The sequence below is a fragment of the Magnolia sinica genome, chromosome 11 (genome assembly GCF_029962835.1).
Source record: "Magnolia sinica isolate HGM2019 chromosome 11, MsV1, whole genome shotgun sequence".
In the NCBI taxonomy this organism is placed as follows: Eukaryota; Viridiplantae; Streptophyta; class Magnoliopsida; order Magnoliales; family Magnoliaceae; genus Magnolia; species Magnolia sinica.
In genome coordinates, this window is record NC_080583.1 from 73,101,363 (window position 1) to 73,118,584 (window position 17,222).

A 17,222-nucleotide genomic window follows, 5' to 3' on the forward strand; every position below is an offset into this window, starting at 1 on the left:
CCATTCATGGCGGGTCCTTACTCGTGCCTCAGTGGTAGACTCACAAAAGTTTCAGCATGTGGTCATGGGTTTTGAGTACCCATTGCGGTGAAATCCCACTGTAGAGCAAGTGCGTTTGTTTAGGAAAAAAAAAAAAAAAAACCATTCATGACAAATTAATGCAAGAGGGGCCACACAAAGATTGAAAAACAAACTTCATATAAATTTATGGCACTAGTTTTATTCGTATCAATGCATATGGATTACAGATACATAGTGCCTCAGATGTGTCCAATAACAAGGACCTTATTTCCCAAACAAACATGATCATTCAAATAGTCTATAAAACCTTTTATATGGATATTGAGCTCATGGGCAGTAGGTGAGGATGTAGTCAGCACCGGTGCATGTAAAAGTGCTGGAACCATCATTATAGGCATAGCTATAAGCCAACGGACATGCATTCTTGAAGAACATGGAATAGTTGGTGGGCTTGCATGTATCTGGTGAATTAAACGCACCCCTGCAACAATATTCGTCAGTGTTGAAGGCTTCGCAAGCACTCTTGCATGCAATCGTCGCACCGCCAGCCGTGACCCGAAGCTCCTGTGGGCAGATGGCGTTCACGTTCGCCGGGCAACTACTAACTTTACAATCACCTGTTCCGCCTTGTGGGGCAATGGAAAAAGGCAGGTTGAAGCCGTCAACTAGGCTTGTGTCATAGAAATCCTTGCCACCGTCACCCTGGAATTTGAACTCGATTAGGGTGGCCGGCGGTACGGCGCCCTTGCCATTGCATGCGATCCACAGTCCGCTGTGTCACATCTGAACCTTCCATTAGAGTCTGTGGAGCAACCGGTTCGGCCCCAGACCCGGCCTTCCCATCCTACGGGTGCATCTAATGATTCCGATGCACCCTGGGCGAGTTCAAACCCTGTTTTGGACAATGGGGGCTTGCCGAAGTTGTTCAACGTGCCGGGCCACACTGTGAATGGGCACCTATTTGTAAAAGTCAACTTTGTTGATTGCACTCCTGAAATCATAAGACAGTTATCGATAGTTATTCATCTCTTATTTCTTTCTTTTTTAGGTTATGAGCCAAAAATAAAAAATAAAAAATTGAGATAGATCTATAGCTCAAGTGGACCACACCCAGGAAGCAGCTGTGATAATGACATCCACCCGTGAAACCTTCCAAGGAGCCACCATGATGATGGTTATTTGCTATCCAACTTGTTCATAAGGTCATATAGACCTTGACCAAGGAAAAACACAAATATCAGCTTGATCCAAACCTCCAGTGGCTCTCAAGAAGTTTTTGTTTGATGGTGGGTTTTCATTCAATCCCCACCGCGTGGTCCACTTGAGTCATGGATTTGCCTCATTTTTGGGCTCCTACACTAAAATATTCTGAAAAAAATGAATGGACAGCGTCCATAAAACCTATACATCACTGTACGTCCAACAGAGCCCTTCTGGACGGATTATGGTCCAGCGGGGAAAGGATGCAATCCGCTTTCCGTAAGGAAGCCATCGTGTGCTCTCGGTCATAAATCAAAAAATGAGACGGGTGCAGACGTGGGATGCGTTATGAAACAAATGGATGGCTAAATACTTTTTTAGCCGTTCATTTATTTTGTACCGGATGAGTCAACCGGGCTGAGTTTTGGACCAGTGAATGTACACAGGCACTTCTTGCCCAATGAACAGCATGGATCTAAGATGGTCACATGGATACATTTGTCATGGCCCATCAAAGAGGTGGTCCACTAGATCAACTTACATTCACCAAACGTAGCACGAAAATGTTAAGGCATAACCACTTACCTACGACCAGGAGAGCCAAAACAAGGGAGATGAATACTTGTTTCTCCATATTGAAAATTTTGAATGTGTTTCTTTGGCTGGGATTTGTAAGATGGTGAGGAAGTGTCGCATGGTTTTATAGGCCAGCCAAGGACTTATGTTGCGTGTAACTCTCTCTTACAGAAGACGTAGACTGCGTCCTAACCGTGCCATGATGGACTCGTCTTAGGAGGGGCTCTGTGGGACCCACCGTCATGTATGTGTTTTATCCATACCATCCATCCATTCTAACAGATCATATTAATTCCTGAACGCAAAAAGGAGGCAGATCCAAGGCTCAAGTAGACCACACATAACAAAGCAGTGATGATAATGATGCCACCGTTGAAATACAAGGCTCAGGCAGATCCAAGGCTCAAATATCAACTCGATTAAAAACTTATCTGGTCACAGGAACTTTTCAACATAGGCAACCGATAACTATTGTTTCATGTGGTGGATCACTTTAGCCTTAGATATGCCTCTTTTTGGTTTCACATCTTAAAATGAAAGTTTTTAATGGTGGGCATCCAATCACACTATTTCCTGTTTTGTAGTCCACCTGAGATTTTAGACTACCTCCTTAAAATAGGTTAGAAAAACGGATGAACGGTATGAATATAGAACAAATCATCAAGGCAGGGCCTATAGCAAAGGCAACACCCACTGAGGTGTTACCCGGTAACACCTTATCAGCTCCTGCCACGACCGAGTCCGTTATAGAGGAATACGCTATCCCGATGCATCCACTACACGGGCGGATGCGGATTAGATACTACTCTTCCCTGTCCCATCTTGGGATAGGGTGGGGCTTTGACGGGTCACTATGATTTATGGGCTTATCAAACACTGTTCATCTATTTTTCCGTGTCATTTTAGGATATAAGCTTAAAAATGAAGCAGATACAGTGCTCAAGTAGACCATACAGCTGGTATTAAACACACATCATTGAAAACTTCTTGAGAGCCGTGTAAGTTTTAGGTCAAGCTGATATTTTTGTTTTCTGTTCATCCAAGCTTACGTGACATTATGAACAGGTTGGATGACAAATAAATTTCATATGGATTTTAGGAAAGTTTTATTATTGCTACTTTATTTGGTGTATTCCACTTGAGAGTTGGATCTTCGTCATTTTTTTGCTTTTAGTTTAAACTAATATGGAAAAATGGATGAACGGTGTTGATAAACTCATAAATCGCCATGGCCCCTCAAAGACACAACCTCTTTCTAGCTTAGGACAGGCTGGGGTATTACCTATTCGGCGTCCTAAAGGGCTATCTAGCAGGTTACATGCAAGACGTCTCCTGATTAAACTAACCGGGGCGTCAATGGCGGCAACATGGAGGGACACGTCGCCACTCGGACCATCTTTTCAATAGGTGTCGCTATTTTCAAATCTTAATTAATTCTAAGAGAATTTACACCTGTTATTGTATACAGCAGCTGTTTTAGACACCACAGAAGTTTGCAATCAGCTAGGTGGCAGGCCAGCCAAACCACATGAGTAAAACTGCGCTTAAAACCTGTAAGGTCATGCATCGTGCCCTCTTTAAATTTTGATTCGGTTGATTTGTGTATATTCCTTTCAACCTGGTGATTTGCAGAAAGGGTTTGATGAAATATACACGCCATGGTAGCCCCACACACATCTATGGTTGGGATGCAGTTTGGATGAGCCCAACCCTAGCCAATAGTTGGTGTCAAAGCTCTGTGGGCCCACCATGGTGTATGGTTTTTATACCTGCCCTCCATACATTTCCAGCTCAATTTAGGGCTCACCCTTTCCATAAATTTTCCAACTCAGGCATGAGCCAAAACATGATGCAGATCTAAAGCTTAAGTAGACCACAACGTTGGACACCATGGGGAACGAATGCTTACAGTTGAAAACTTTCTTGGGCCACTAAAGTTTTGGATCAAGCTACTTTTTGTGTTTTCCATTCATCCAAGGTTATGTGACTTTATGAACAAGTTAGATGGCAAATAAATAGCAGTGGGCCTCCAAGGAATTTTGGATGGAAAGCATTCAATCTCCACTGTTTCCTGTGGTGTGGTCTACTTAAGCTTTGGATCTACTTCAATTTTGGGCTCATGCCCTAAAATGAGCTGAAAAAAAATGGATTTATAGCATGGATAAAACACATAGATCATGGTGGGGCTTACAACTATTCGGCTGGTGTCGGGTTCATCGGCCAAACTACGTCCCTATGGTTGGCATCCCGATTCCATTGTTTCCTATGGTGTGGCCCACTGTAGAGTAGGGCACAAGGTTATGGATCAAGCTAATATTTGTGTTTCCGTTCTTCCATATCTGTGTAGCCTTGTGAACATGTTATATGGCAAATAAATATAAGGGATAAGTCTTAGGAAGGTTTTAACAGAGCTTGTCATTGTTCCCACTCTTTCCAATGGTGTGGTCCAGCTGAGATTTTGATCTTTTTTATTTTCTTTTAGGACCATGTCCTAAAATGAGCTGGAAAAACTAATGAACAGTGTCTATATACAGGTAGACCCACACCCACTAACGTGTTAGCCGGGTAACCCCATTCCGCTTCCTCCTATCAAGCTAAAATATTCCGACAATAGTCGTGGGAAAGAAGTAAGGCCATTTTGTTTGTCGATATCTTGAAATTTCAGCTCCATCTACAGTTACTGGAGAAAGTTCTCAGCCTTAAAAAAGACATTTTCCAAAAAAAAATATTTAAAATTCAGGTATAACAACAAAAGTGCCGGAAGAATCTTCAGGTTCAGCGGATTCGGTCAGGTCAGGGTAAGATCAAGTTCGGTCCGGCCGTAGTCATGGGCCACCTTGATGTATGTGTTTGGATATCCATGCTGTCTATACGTTTTATCAGATCATTGTACATAGTGAAACCAAAAATAAAGAAGATGAAAAATCTCAGGTGGACCACACCGTATGAGACTGGTTATTGATCATTAAAACTTCTTGTGAGCCACAAGAGTTTTGGATCAAGCTGATTTTTGTGTTTTACCTTCATCCAGGTTTCTGTGACCTTATCAACGGGTTGAATGGAAAATAAACATCACGGTGGGCCTTACAAAGTTTTTCATGGTGGGCATTCAATCATCACAATTTCCTTCATTGTGGTCCTCTGAGTCTTGGATCTGCTTCATTTTTTGTCTCATGTCTTAAAATTAACTGAAAAGATGGATGGACGGCGTGTATATAACATAAATCAAGGTGGGCTCCATAATCCAGACCTTACCGAACTCATGTTGATCTGACTTACCGAATCCGTACTCGGGGACGCCCGCATCTAGCCCCAAACAGGCAGTTCTGTGGGCGGCCCACAGTGTTTATCTTTTCATCTATTCTGTCCCTCCCTTCTGTCAGATCATTTTAAGGTACACGCACAAAAATGAGGAAGATCCAACACTTAAGTGGACCACACCAAATAATAAACTTGTGTTACATTTAATGCAAGAATAATCAATGGCGTAGCCTAACTGGGCATGACATCTGCCTCATTTTTCCAATTACAGTGGTAATTCAAGGTAGGTAATAATTATTTGGGTCATTAATCTTACCCGGGTGGTAGTGATGTTGACGGTCATCTTTCACTTACGGCGTGTTTGATTTCCGTGAGCTTGGGTAAATACCCAAGAAATGGGTAATTATTACCATTTCATCCGTTTGAAAATTCAGAGAAACTTCTGCATTGGAAACCGGTTTAAATAGCTGTTTAAATTTTTAAACCTCAAAGGTAATGTATATAATATATCAATTCGGTCCATATGTTTTACCACAATATTTTGAATCATGAGCCAAAAAATGAGGATGATCCAACATACAGGTGGCCCACACCAAAAGAAACAGTGGCCTCACAAAGCTTTTTATGGTAAGTCATCGATTCCTGTTTTCGTATGGTGTAGTCCACTTGAGTTTTGGATATACTCATTTTTTTGCTCATACTATAAATTCAAAAGGTAAAATGGATGAATGGTGTGGATAAGCAAAATGCATCACAGTGGGACTCATATGTATTTTGTAATGTTTTCGCTTTCTGTGCCAAAAAAGTAATTAGTCAAATCATGTGCCTTGTAAATAAATAGGGAAATAATTATTCCTCTTTTACCTGGTATTTACCTGTTCACTTCGGGACAATCAAGTAGGTCCTTATAGCACTCCTCACCTCACCTGTGGAGAAAAATGTTAAATTATGGGGTCCACTATAATGTCTATGTCTTATCCACACCGTCCATCCCTTTAAACAAATCATTTTAGGACATGATCCTCAAAATGAGGTAGATCCAAAGATCAAGTGGACCACACCACAGGAAAGAATGGGAATTGAACTCCTAAAATTAAAAGCTTCTTGAGGACCACAGAAGTTCTGGATCAAACTGATATTTTTGTTTCCCCTTGATCCATGACTGTGTGACCTTATGAACAGGTTGGATGACAAATAAACATCAATGTGGGCCCTAAGGAGAAATCAGCTTTCAATCGTTGATATCTTAATGATCATTGTTTCCCAAGGTGTGGTCCACTTGAGCTTTTGATTTTCCTAAATTTTGGGCTCATGCCTTAAAATGCATTTTTTAAAAGGATGGATGGGGTGGATAACTCACATATATCATGATGGGCCCCACATATTTAAATCAGTAATATAAGAGTTTTTATGGACTGATTTTCGAAACGTAATTCCCGGCCAATTTCAAACAGGTAGAGTTTTTCTAGACTGGATTTCGAAACGTAATTTCCGGCAAATTTCAAATAGGTGTAGTAAGTAATTATTACTTATTTTTATGTACTTACCAAGGAAATTAAAAATCAAACAGCCCCTGAAATGAACTGAGAGAAGGAATGGACTGCATGGATTAAAAAATACATAATGGTGGGCCTGGCCACTGAACTGACGTCAGTGGCTAGAGACATGTTGGGGTACGACGCAATCCGCCTGCACTAAGCATGTTTTATGTGAAAAGAAAAATAGAAAAAGAAAAAAGAAAAAAGAAGAGAACAAAGAGTTGAAATTTCAGCTCCTTCTACAAGCTATAAGATCGTTGGGTACATTGGGTACATCGATTAAATCCATGCCACTAATCAGGTGGGTGCTCTTGTACTCTATTTTTGTCTGTTTCCATGAGAGCTAATAATAAGGTACACGTGATTTTACAAGAGTCGCATAGTGCATTTAAGGTATGCGGAGATATCTAAAGATGATTTTATGGTGATACAACTGACGGCTATCGAGTGATGCCATGTCATTTAGTAAGCAAGGGTGACGAGCAAAACGTAGTCAAGTCAAAGCTTGGAGTAGTTATAAGACAGATGGCAAGCTTAAAAGGAGAGTTATGACAACTGTCAGAATGTGGGAAGCATCTCGATGATCACTTTAAAGTTATAAATAGCAAGAGAATTCAGTAGAAAAAAACGTTCCATACCAAACAAATTAAATCAAATCTATCTTTCAATTATCTTATGCTCCTTATCTTTTTCTGTTATTTATATTCTTGAGTGTAATATGTAGCAGTAATCAATTAGTTGTTAATCTTAGATTATTTTTCATTTGCATTCCTTAGTGTAATCTATAACAGTAATTAAGTAGTTGTTATCCTTAGCATTATTTGTCATTTATATTCCTAATTAGTGTAAACTATAGTAGTAATTAAGTAGTTGTTAACCTCAGCTATAATCAGAGTCTATGTTCATACGTTGTATTCAGTTCAAGTATCAATCAAAATCTCCATTTAGAAAGGCACTCTGCAGTTACTCTCCGTCGCCGATTGTAAGAATTTTCTTTTCGTTTTATTTGTATTTTAAAAAAATAAATCCTTTTGTATGGAAGGCAGAGGTGTAGCCCATTTTCAAAGGATGAACCTCACCCTCTGATAATCACATAATCATCTCAAGTAACATTATGTGAGTGGTTGAATAGGCGACCGATCTTATTTGATCTCAGTCACATACAATCGATTTCCAACATATTTTCCTATTTTGGTGCTTGGGGTCGTAGTTGTTCGGTTTAAATTGAGTCACACATTCAATTTTGGCACGTTCGCAAAAATCATGTGACCAAAATTGAAATAAAAAAATAGACGACAACGTATTTTGGCACGCTCGATGGGATCCTATCTCTAGTTTACTTACCAGTGTGACATTGCAAACTTATCAGTCATAAATATAAATAAAAGAAGCAATTGAATTAATGGGGTTGAACCCTCGAACCAACCACACCACCTCTAACAGAAGACGTGCGGGTTCAAACGGCCCCTGAATCATTGAATTTAAATACTAGTCTGACACTTAGTCCTGTCAACGAAGAGGAGGCATCGAACTCTCGAACCACTTTTCTTGAAGAGATAACGATCAGACTTCGAAATGTGCAACTAAGTATTCAGAATGTTCCAGGATATGAGAGAGCTCAGGCAGAGTTGGTATATGCCCAAGCCCAGCAATTCTGTGTTCAGAATGGGGATGTTAACAAATGGATGGCTAACCAGTCCGAAGCCATACATTGATTGATGGCCATCATTACCGAAACACCACCTACGACAACGTAGTATAATGTTGAAGGAAGTTTCGTCAGTAACATGCTTTAGCCACCATTGATACCTCCCTTACAGCGGAACACCCCCCTATTATGTTCTAAAATGGGCGGAATGCTCTGTCACCTGCTGAGTTCAGGTGACCACAAGGGTTGAATAGAAAGTTGACCTTGAAGTTTGGAATCAGGCTATGTCGGGAGGACAACATGTCACGCCCCGAAATTCGGTACCCGAGTTGGCCACGCCCGAACCCGAGTTCCATGACTGTGAGTTGTATTTAAACAAAATATACATCGCAACCCACATTATTTTCATGCATTTTCAAGGCAGTCAGAGCAACTAAAAAGAGTCAAAATAATTATCATTAAATAACATCCACAAATCAATCATTAAATATTTAGTTACATTGATATTTAAAAATAATTAATAACAACATACATTAAATTTTAAGAAATTTTCAAATAAATAAAAAGAAAAGTCTTCAATCTTCTCCAATTGGCTCTTCATACATAGACCCTATAAAACAATCTATAAGGGTGTGAGCGCGATGGCTCATAGGGTCATAGCATTCCCAAAATTGAAAATTCTACTTTAACACCAATACAACTCAATAAAATAAATATGATTAATTACGAGTATTGAATTGACATTTTACATGACAACAATAATAAGTCATCTAAAATCCTTTTTGGTTCAATCTAGGACAGATCACCTGTGTGTGTTGATCCTTTTAGGGAATGACATTCGGCAGAGCACCGGTGTTGATCCTTTTAGGGACTGACCCTCAGCAGACCACCTTGTGAATAAACTTTTAGGGTAAATACCCAGGGCAGAACACCCATGTGTGTTGATCGTTTTAGAGAATTGCCCAGGGCAGAGCACCCGTGTCGATCCTTTAGGGTATGACCCTGGGCAAAGCACTCGTACCGTGCTGATCCTTTCGGGAATGACCTTGGGCAGATCACCCATATCAAAATAATATAATGGTCCTTTCAGGGCAGAGCACCCATAATATAATTAAAAGCATTTAACAATAATCAAATGAATTTATTCCACATATTAGAAATTAAATAAATGCATTCTACATAATGTAAAAACAAAATTAAATGTCTTAAATCAGCAATATGAAATAAATACTTAATGAAATGAAAATATATAATAATGTAGTCTTTTCAATCGGGAAAATCACCTACCTGATTTAGTGTGACATATCCCATCTATGGCTAGATTAGGTGAGAAGATCTAAGATCGATACAAATGCGGTCCATTCGGCCCAGATGACTTCTGATTTGAATCTGAAATAGTGCTTCATATAGATCATGTGGTGGCTACTTGACAAAAGAGATGTCGCGGTATTCAATGACGGATTCTTGTATAAGATAGATCTCAACGTGCCCTTTGTTCTAGATGGCTCAGATGAGTCCCATGGGGCTGAAGGAAGGTAGATTTTGAAGCTCCAATGAACTTGGTTAGTGGGTATTGTGGTTGAAAGCTTGCAGATGTTGCACATTTCTCGTCAAGTGTGAAGAAGAGTTGGCATTATTTTCGGTTGAAGTCTGATGCTAGAGCTAATGGTGGGTTGATGGCCAAAGATGGGTTTGGGTTTACAGTTGTATTACGGAGAAGAAGGAGAGGAGAGAGAAAATTGGGAGGTGGGATTGGTTTTAGGTGACATGCACAAGCACGTCACTTTTGTTTTGTTTTTTTTTTTTAATTTTAAAAAAACACGGTGGGCCCCACTCATGATGTTTATGAAAAATCCACTCCATCCATTTATTTTTCCAGATCAAGTTAAGGCATTAGCCCAAAAATGAGGCTGATCCAAGGTTCAAGTGGGCTACACCAAAGGATATATATGGTGGAACCCACCGTTAAAAAAAATGGGTGTTACGTTCTACCCACCTTAATAAAAATTTCGTCCCAAAAATTTACTATACTATCGACTACACTCGAATATAATCATATATAGTGCGGTGTCTCTTCAGGTGATGGTGTTATGAAATTATTGGTAGAAACCTACTCTCTTCTGGTAGTACGACAACACAACCAAGGGCTGACGTCAGTGTTATGGAGGTCTTTGATTTTGTTGTCGTAATTGATGTGGTGGAGGTAGTTGTTGAGATTGTTGAAGCTGCCCTTGACATGGCTACAATGTGATGGGTATGGTGAATGTTATTGGTAAGATACTTGATATGGCCATATAGAAGTCTAGTGTTGCAGTTAAGTCTTTAAGTGTTGTTCTGATTCCAAATGTTGTGGCTTGTGGTTACCAATGCGGGGGTCGGTGATATCCACTACCTCTTCACTTGATTTGTTATGGGATGGTCAATGTGATCTTACTTTGGATTGACTCTTAGTGCTTTGTTGTGGAATTCTTTTCATTGGTGTGTTAAATCCTTGCATTGTAGTATAGTAGCATTGCACTCCTACATCGCATCATTATGTTATAGTGATGGGTTGTCATAACTTCGAAACGGGTCTTCAGTATACGTAAGGTGATTCATATTACACTTTAGATCATTCAGACATTTCTACAAACACTTAGAATACATAATACAACATACATGATGTATGTTGAAATACACGCATTTGGACAATTCCTTTTGCCAAGCAGTTGACACACATACAATCAGAATCAGTATACGACAATTAATCATGGCAAACACAGGTTCATATTTTATACGTATACGGTACTTTATACATATACATAGGATACACAAAACTCAATATAACACATGCATATTAGGAATACAAGATAAACATAGTATTTGGCATGTGAAATCTTATCCATAACAAGAATAAACCATTATCTAATATTGAAAGCCTTGAAAACCATAACCTATACAATTAAAGTCCGCACCTTAACCAGAAATGGAACACCGAACTGATTTCAGACGATATGTCTTCGTCAACGGCGACAGAACAACCTAAGGCAAGAATAAAAATAAGCTACAACAACACAAAGACTATTCTAAGCTCTAACACAGATTAGGGTTAGGTTAACTTACCCAAGGATGAACTCAGAATCGCCGGAATAACGATTCCAAAGTGAAGGTTTAAGGATGGAGGAGAACAAGAAAGAATATAAGATGATTCACCAACTTCTCTCTCACTTTCTCTCTCTTTTTCCTCTCTCTTTCTTAGCTAGGGTTAGGAAATTCGTATGGAAAATAGAGCTAGGGTTTTAAGGTTTATATATAGGCCTAATATTGATGAAAATAACCCCAGGGCCAAGGTATACTTAGGCTATAACCAAAATAGGCCTCTCTCGATCCAACGGAGTACTTCTGGTGGGCCTTTTTTCACGAAAAGTCGGACTTAAGCTCTCTGACCATGGATCTAGGTCAGAGAGTTTTCGTACCGACCGGCTTTACAGATCAGCTGTGGCGGACCACACTCAACGGTCACCGAAACTCGATCAGGTCCACAAGCACAAGGACATGTCTGGGCCATCTTTCCTGATCAGAGGGTGAAATTGGGTCAGAATCCAACGGTCAGATTGCTTAAAATCATCGCGCAAGCGACACGACTCAGATTTCATAAAAGTACATTAATTTCTCACCGTTCTCACACTCTTCACTCCGGACTCAGATAAATCGACCTAGAACATCATCTGGACTTGATTTTTGAGGTGATGGCCAAGTCCAACATGGTGACCAAAACAGCCTAAGCTCATCGCTATCGGACTTACGACGCACGATCCAGGTCCGATCCAAAGTTTTTAAAAATTTTCAAGAACAACTGGATTTAGCAATGAATCCCAGATTTCAGAGTAACCTAGCGCTAACTATTCTATAGATTTTGAGTCATGCAGATCAAATTTAAAGTGATTGATGCGATTTCATAAGCAATCGAGTTTAGTACTAATTACCCCAATTAACTACTAAGGAAAAATAGAGGTAGTACTCGAGTCAAGGCACAAAATTTTCCCGGGTCATTACATTTGCACTCTCTCTTAATCTCCCTAAGACTCACACCACTCCTCTCCACCCTTATTACTTGAACACATCTTTCCGCCATGAAACGCACACAACCCTGGTATCCTTTACATATGTGTGTTGTGTGTGGTTATGATGTGTGATGCACGTATGGTATGTGAGGATGGATGAATTTATGCATGTATGTTTGGATGTATGGATGGATGTTTAGTTAGAGGGATGGATAGATGGGTAGTTAGACGGATGGATAGACTGATGGGTGATTGAGTTTATATAAACATGAATTAAGGGACATATTTGGATAATCAATGGGAAGATTTGGAGGCTTTCTATGCATGAATAAATGGATAGATTTGTATGGTTAGCCCTTATAAATCAACGCATATATTTGTGTGATTAACGTATAAGAAGTAATTGATGGATTTGCATATTTTTAACACTTGAACCAAAGTGCACATATCAAAGATTAGAAGTAAAGATGAAAGCACCATGGGCAACGGACACTGATTGAGAGTAACTAATGAAGCTAGAATCAACATTTCGTTAACCCATAGTTGCAAATTCATTATTACAAACGGAGTGAAAGTTGGTACCTCAAATATGGAGGATTGCAAAGAAAAGAAAGTTACAATGATATTTTATAAAGTATCATCTTATGAATGAAATTTGGATCCCAATGAGTAGGTTACGTTATCAATTGTTGGCAAAGTCAAAGAAGACATGCTACAGACATTGGTTGTTGTAATGGACTACTATTGTAAAACTCAAGAATGAGTTCTTTTCAAGTGGATGGAAAATATGTAAAGACAAGCAGGGCTATGATTGAGAGAAATAAAGCTATACGGGTTGAGATGGGGTAAAGAAAAAATACTTAATGAGAACTATAGCTTCGAACGACCATAATTATGACTATTTTTCATAATCATATGATATGATGTTGGAAAGAAATCAATGAGCTTTATGGCTTAGACAATACTAAAGGCTATTGTTCCACAATTGTTATAGTAAAAATTCAATGAACTTTTAAGGGGCAAATTTGAGTTCAAAGTCAAAATTTACTAATTTAAGACCCTTAACTCGAGGGGCTCTTTTCGTGTCTCCTATATCCCCAAAGAAGTGAATGGGATGGCGGATGGTTTCGCTAATGTGGGCAGCAAGGGCTAGTCTGACAAGTTTTTCATCGACGTCCCTGCCCCGGCTGATCAGGGGTCGTTTCCTGATGGATAAAGCTGGTTTAGGTGGGAATGTTTTTTGTCCTCCTTAGTGTAGGATATGATAGGTAGGACATACCCTGGGCCCTGTTTTCCTGCCCGAAATAGTTTTGCGTAGAAAAAGATGTGATAGGCGGGCCAAGTTTTGTTTTTCTGGTTGCCGCCTGAATTTAGGTCCTTCGTGGTGAGGCCCGATCATTTTGTGGTGCCCCCCTTTGTCTGTGTAAAGAATCTTTCTGATCAATGAATCCCAGGTGGTGTGCTCCCACCTTTTCTTTGAGTTATGCTCGACCCTCGAATTTCAGGGCGTTACAGTTGTTTAAGTATTTAGAGAGTCATTTGATAGCTTAATGCCTTTTTTAATCATGTGTGAGAGTTTGAGTAAGTTTATTTATTTATACTAATTCAGAAAGATTAATATTTTGGGAAAGTTTACTATTTTAGAAAAGTTATAACCACAAGGCTCAAATAAGTCACATTAAGTGTATTATAGAAACCCCATTCAATAATATTAGTTTTTTAATTTTTTATTCTCATCATACCGATTTTCTACCTCATGGATTCAAGGATTGTTTTTGAAGAAGAAGAAGAAAGTGATCTTTGCACCCTTACCCTCCCACCCCAACAATTACATCCATAAAAGGACCCATTTAGAAAGGTTTCAACTCACCATGATTTTTGAACCCTGTCATTTACACTGTTTGCCACTAGATGGGCCATGCAAATCACCTGATAATGGACAATTCTAGACCCATTCATGGTGGGTCCTTACTCATGCCTCGCTGGTAGACTCACAAAAGTTTCAGCATGTGGTCATGGGTTTTGAGTACCCATTGCGGTGAAATCCCACGGTGGAGCAAGTGCGTTTGTTTAGGAAAAAAAAAAAACCATTCATGACAAATTAATGCAAGAGGGGCCTCGCAAAGATTGAAAAACAAACTTCATATAATTTTATGGCACGGGCCATCGAGTTTTATTCATATCAATGCATATGGATTACAGATACATAGTGCCTCAGATGTGTCCAATAACAAGGACCTTATTTCTCAAACAAACATGATTATTCAGATAGTCTATAAAACCTTTTATATGGATATTGAGCTCATCATGGGCAGTAGGTGAGGATGTAGTCAGCACCGGTGCATGTAAAAGTACTGGAACCATCATTATAGGCATAGCTATAAGCCAACGGACATGCATTCTTGAAGATCATGGAATAGTTGGTGGGCTTGCATGTATCTGGTGAATTAAACGCACCCCTGCAACAATATTCGTCAGTGTTGAACGCTTCGCAAGCACTCTTGCATGCAATCGTAGCACCGCCAGCCGTGACCCGAAGCTCCGGTGGGCAGATGGCGTTCACGTTCGCCGGGCAACCACTAACTTTGCAATCACCTGTTCCGCCCTGTGGGGCAATGGAAAAAGGCAGGTTGAAGCCGTCAACTAGGCTTGTGTCATAGAAATCCTTGCCACCGTCACCCTGGAATTTGAACTCGATTAGGGTGGCCGGCGGTACGGCGCCATTGCCATTGCATGCGACTACACCACTTCCACATTCCGCTGTGTCACATCTGAACCTTCCATTAGAGTCCGTGGAGCAACCGGTTCGGCCCCAGACCCGGCCTTCCCATCCTACGGGTGCATCTAATGATTCCGATGCACCCTGGGCGAGTTCAAACCCTGTTTTGGACAATGGGGGCTTGCCGAAGTTGTTCAACGTGCCGGGCCACACTGTGAATGGGCACCTATTTGTAAATGTCAACTTTGTTGATTGCACTCCTGAAATCATAAGACAGTTATCGATAGTTATTAATCTCTTCTTTCTTTCGTTTTTAGGTTATGAGCCAAAAAAAAATTAAAAATGAGGTAGATCTATAGCTCAAGTGGACCACACCCAGGAAGCAGCTGTGATAATGACATCCACCCTTGAAACCTTCCAAGGAGCCACCGTGATTATGGTTATTTGCCATCCAACTTGTTCATAAAGTCATATAGACCTTGATCAAGGGAAAACACAAATATCAGCTTGATCCAAACCTCCAGTGGCTCTCAAGAAGTTTTTGTTTTATGGTGGGTGTTCGTTCAATCCCCACCGCGTGGTCCACTTGAGTCATGGATTTGCGTCATTTTTGGGCTCCTACACTAAAATATTCTGAAAAAATGAATGGACAACAGAGCCCATACATCACTGTAAGTCCAACAGAGCCCTTCTGGACAGATTATGGTCCAGCGGGGGAAGGACGCAATCCGCTTTCCGTAAGGAAGCCATCGTGTGCTCTCGGTCAAAAATCAAAATATGAGATGGGTGCAGACGTGGGATGCGTTATGAAACAAATGGGTGGCTAAATACTTTTTTAGCCGTCCAGTTGTTTTGTACCCTGTGGTCCACCGGATGAGTCAACCGGGCTGAATTTTGGACCAGCGAATGTACACGGGCACTTCTTGCCCAGTGAACAGCATGGATCTAAGATGGTCACATGGATACATTTGTCATGGCCCATCAAATAGGTGGCCCACTAGATTAACTTACATTCACCAAATGTAGCACGAAAATGCTAAGGCATAACCACTTACCTACGACCATGAGAGCCAAAACAAGGGGGATGAATACTTGTTTCTCCATATTGAAAAACTTGAATGTGTTTCCTGGGATTTGTAAGATGGTGAGGAAGTGTCGCATGGTTTTATAGGCCAGCCAAGGACTTATGTTGCGTGTAACTCTCTCTTACAGAAGACGTAGACTGCGTCCTAACCGTGCCATGATGGACTCGTCTTATTAGGGGCTCTGTGGGGCCCACCGTCATGTATGTGTTTTATCCATGCCATCCATCCATTCTAACAGATCATATTAAGTCACGAACACAAAATGGAGGCGGATCCAAGGCTCAAATAGACCACACATAACAAAGCAGTGATGATAATGATGCCACCATTGAAATACAAGGCTCAGTCAGATCCAAGGCTCAAATATCAACTCGATTAAAAACTTATCTGGTCACAGGAACTTTTCAACATAGGCAACCGATAACTATTGTTTCATGTGGTGGATCACTTTAGCCTTAGATATGCCTCTTTTTGGTTTTATATTTTAAAATGAAAGTTTTTAATGGTGGGCATCCAATCACACTATTTGCTGTTGTGTAGTCCACCTGAGATTTAGATCTGCTTAAAATTTTAGACTACCTCCTTAAAATAGGCTAGAAAAACGGATGAACGGTATGAATATACAACAAATCATCAAGGTAGGCCCCATAGCAAAGGTAACACCCACTGAGGTGTTACCCGTAACACCTTATCAGCTCCTGCCACGACCGAGTCCGTTATAGAGGGATACGCCATCCCCATCCACTACACGGGGAGGATGGGGATTAGATACTACCCTTCCCTGTCCCATCTTGGAATAGGGTGAGGCTTTGACGGGCCACTGTGATGTATGGGCTTATCAACACTGTTCATCTATTTTTCCATGTCATTTTAGGATATAAGCTTAAAAATGAAGCAGATACAGTGCTCAAGTAGACCATACAGCTGGTATTAAACACACATCATTGAAAACTTCTTGAGAGCCGTGTAAGTTTTAGATCAAGCTGATATTTTTGTTTTGTGTTCATCCAAGCTTACGTGACATTATGAACAGGTTGGATGACAAATAAATATCATACGGATATTAGGAAAGTTTCAACAGTATCATTATTATTGCTACTTATATTCATGTGGTGTATTCCACTTGAGAGT

The 17,222-nt window shown here is 40.2% G+C and overlaps 1 protein-coding gene and 1 pseudogene across 1 annotated transcript; both read right to left on the bottom strand.

Moving 5' to 3' along the window:
- Positions 1–242: 242 nt before the first annotated feature.
- LOC131219350 (thaumatin-like protein 1b) lies at positions 243–1,959 on the bottom strand (annotated as a pseudogene).
- A 12,453-nt stretch (positions 1,960–14,412) lies between these two features.
- LOC131219351 (thaumatin-like protein 1b) lies at positions 14,413–16,192 on the bottom strand. The gene is made up of 2 exons (XM_058214438.1): positions 16,062–16,192; positions 14,413–15,266 (listed from the first exon to the last, which is right to left on the bottom strand). Exons 1-2 carry the CDS (start codon positions 16,165–16,167, stop codon positions 14,593–14,595), a joined length of 780 nt encoding a protein of 259 aa, XP_058070421.1. The 5' UTR covers positions 16,168–16,192; the 3' UTR covers positions 14,413–14,592.
- Positions 16,193–17,222: the final 1,030 nt, after the last annotated feature.

What these genes read in the sequence shown, in the direction of transcription:
- LOC131219351 (XM_058214438.1), bottom strand. Translation starts at nt 16,167, where the DNA reads ATGCGACACTTCCTCACCATCTTACAAATCCCAGGAAACACATTCAAG. An exon ending in TTTGGCTCTCATGGTCGTAG is followed by an intron (nt 15,267 to 16,061) that starts GTAAGTGGTTAT and finishes TTATGATTTCAG; the next exon opens with GAGTGCAATCAACAAAGTTG.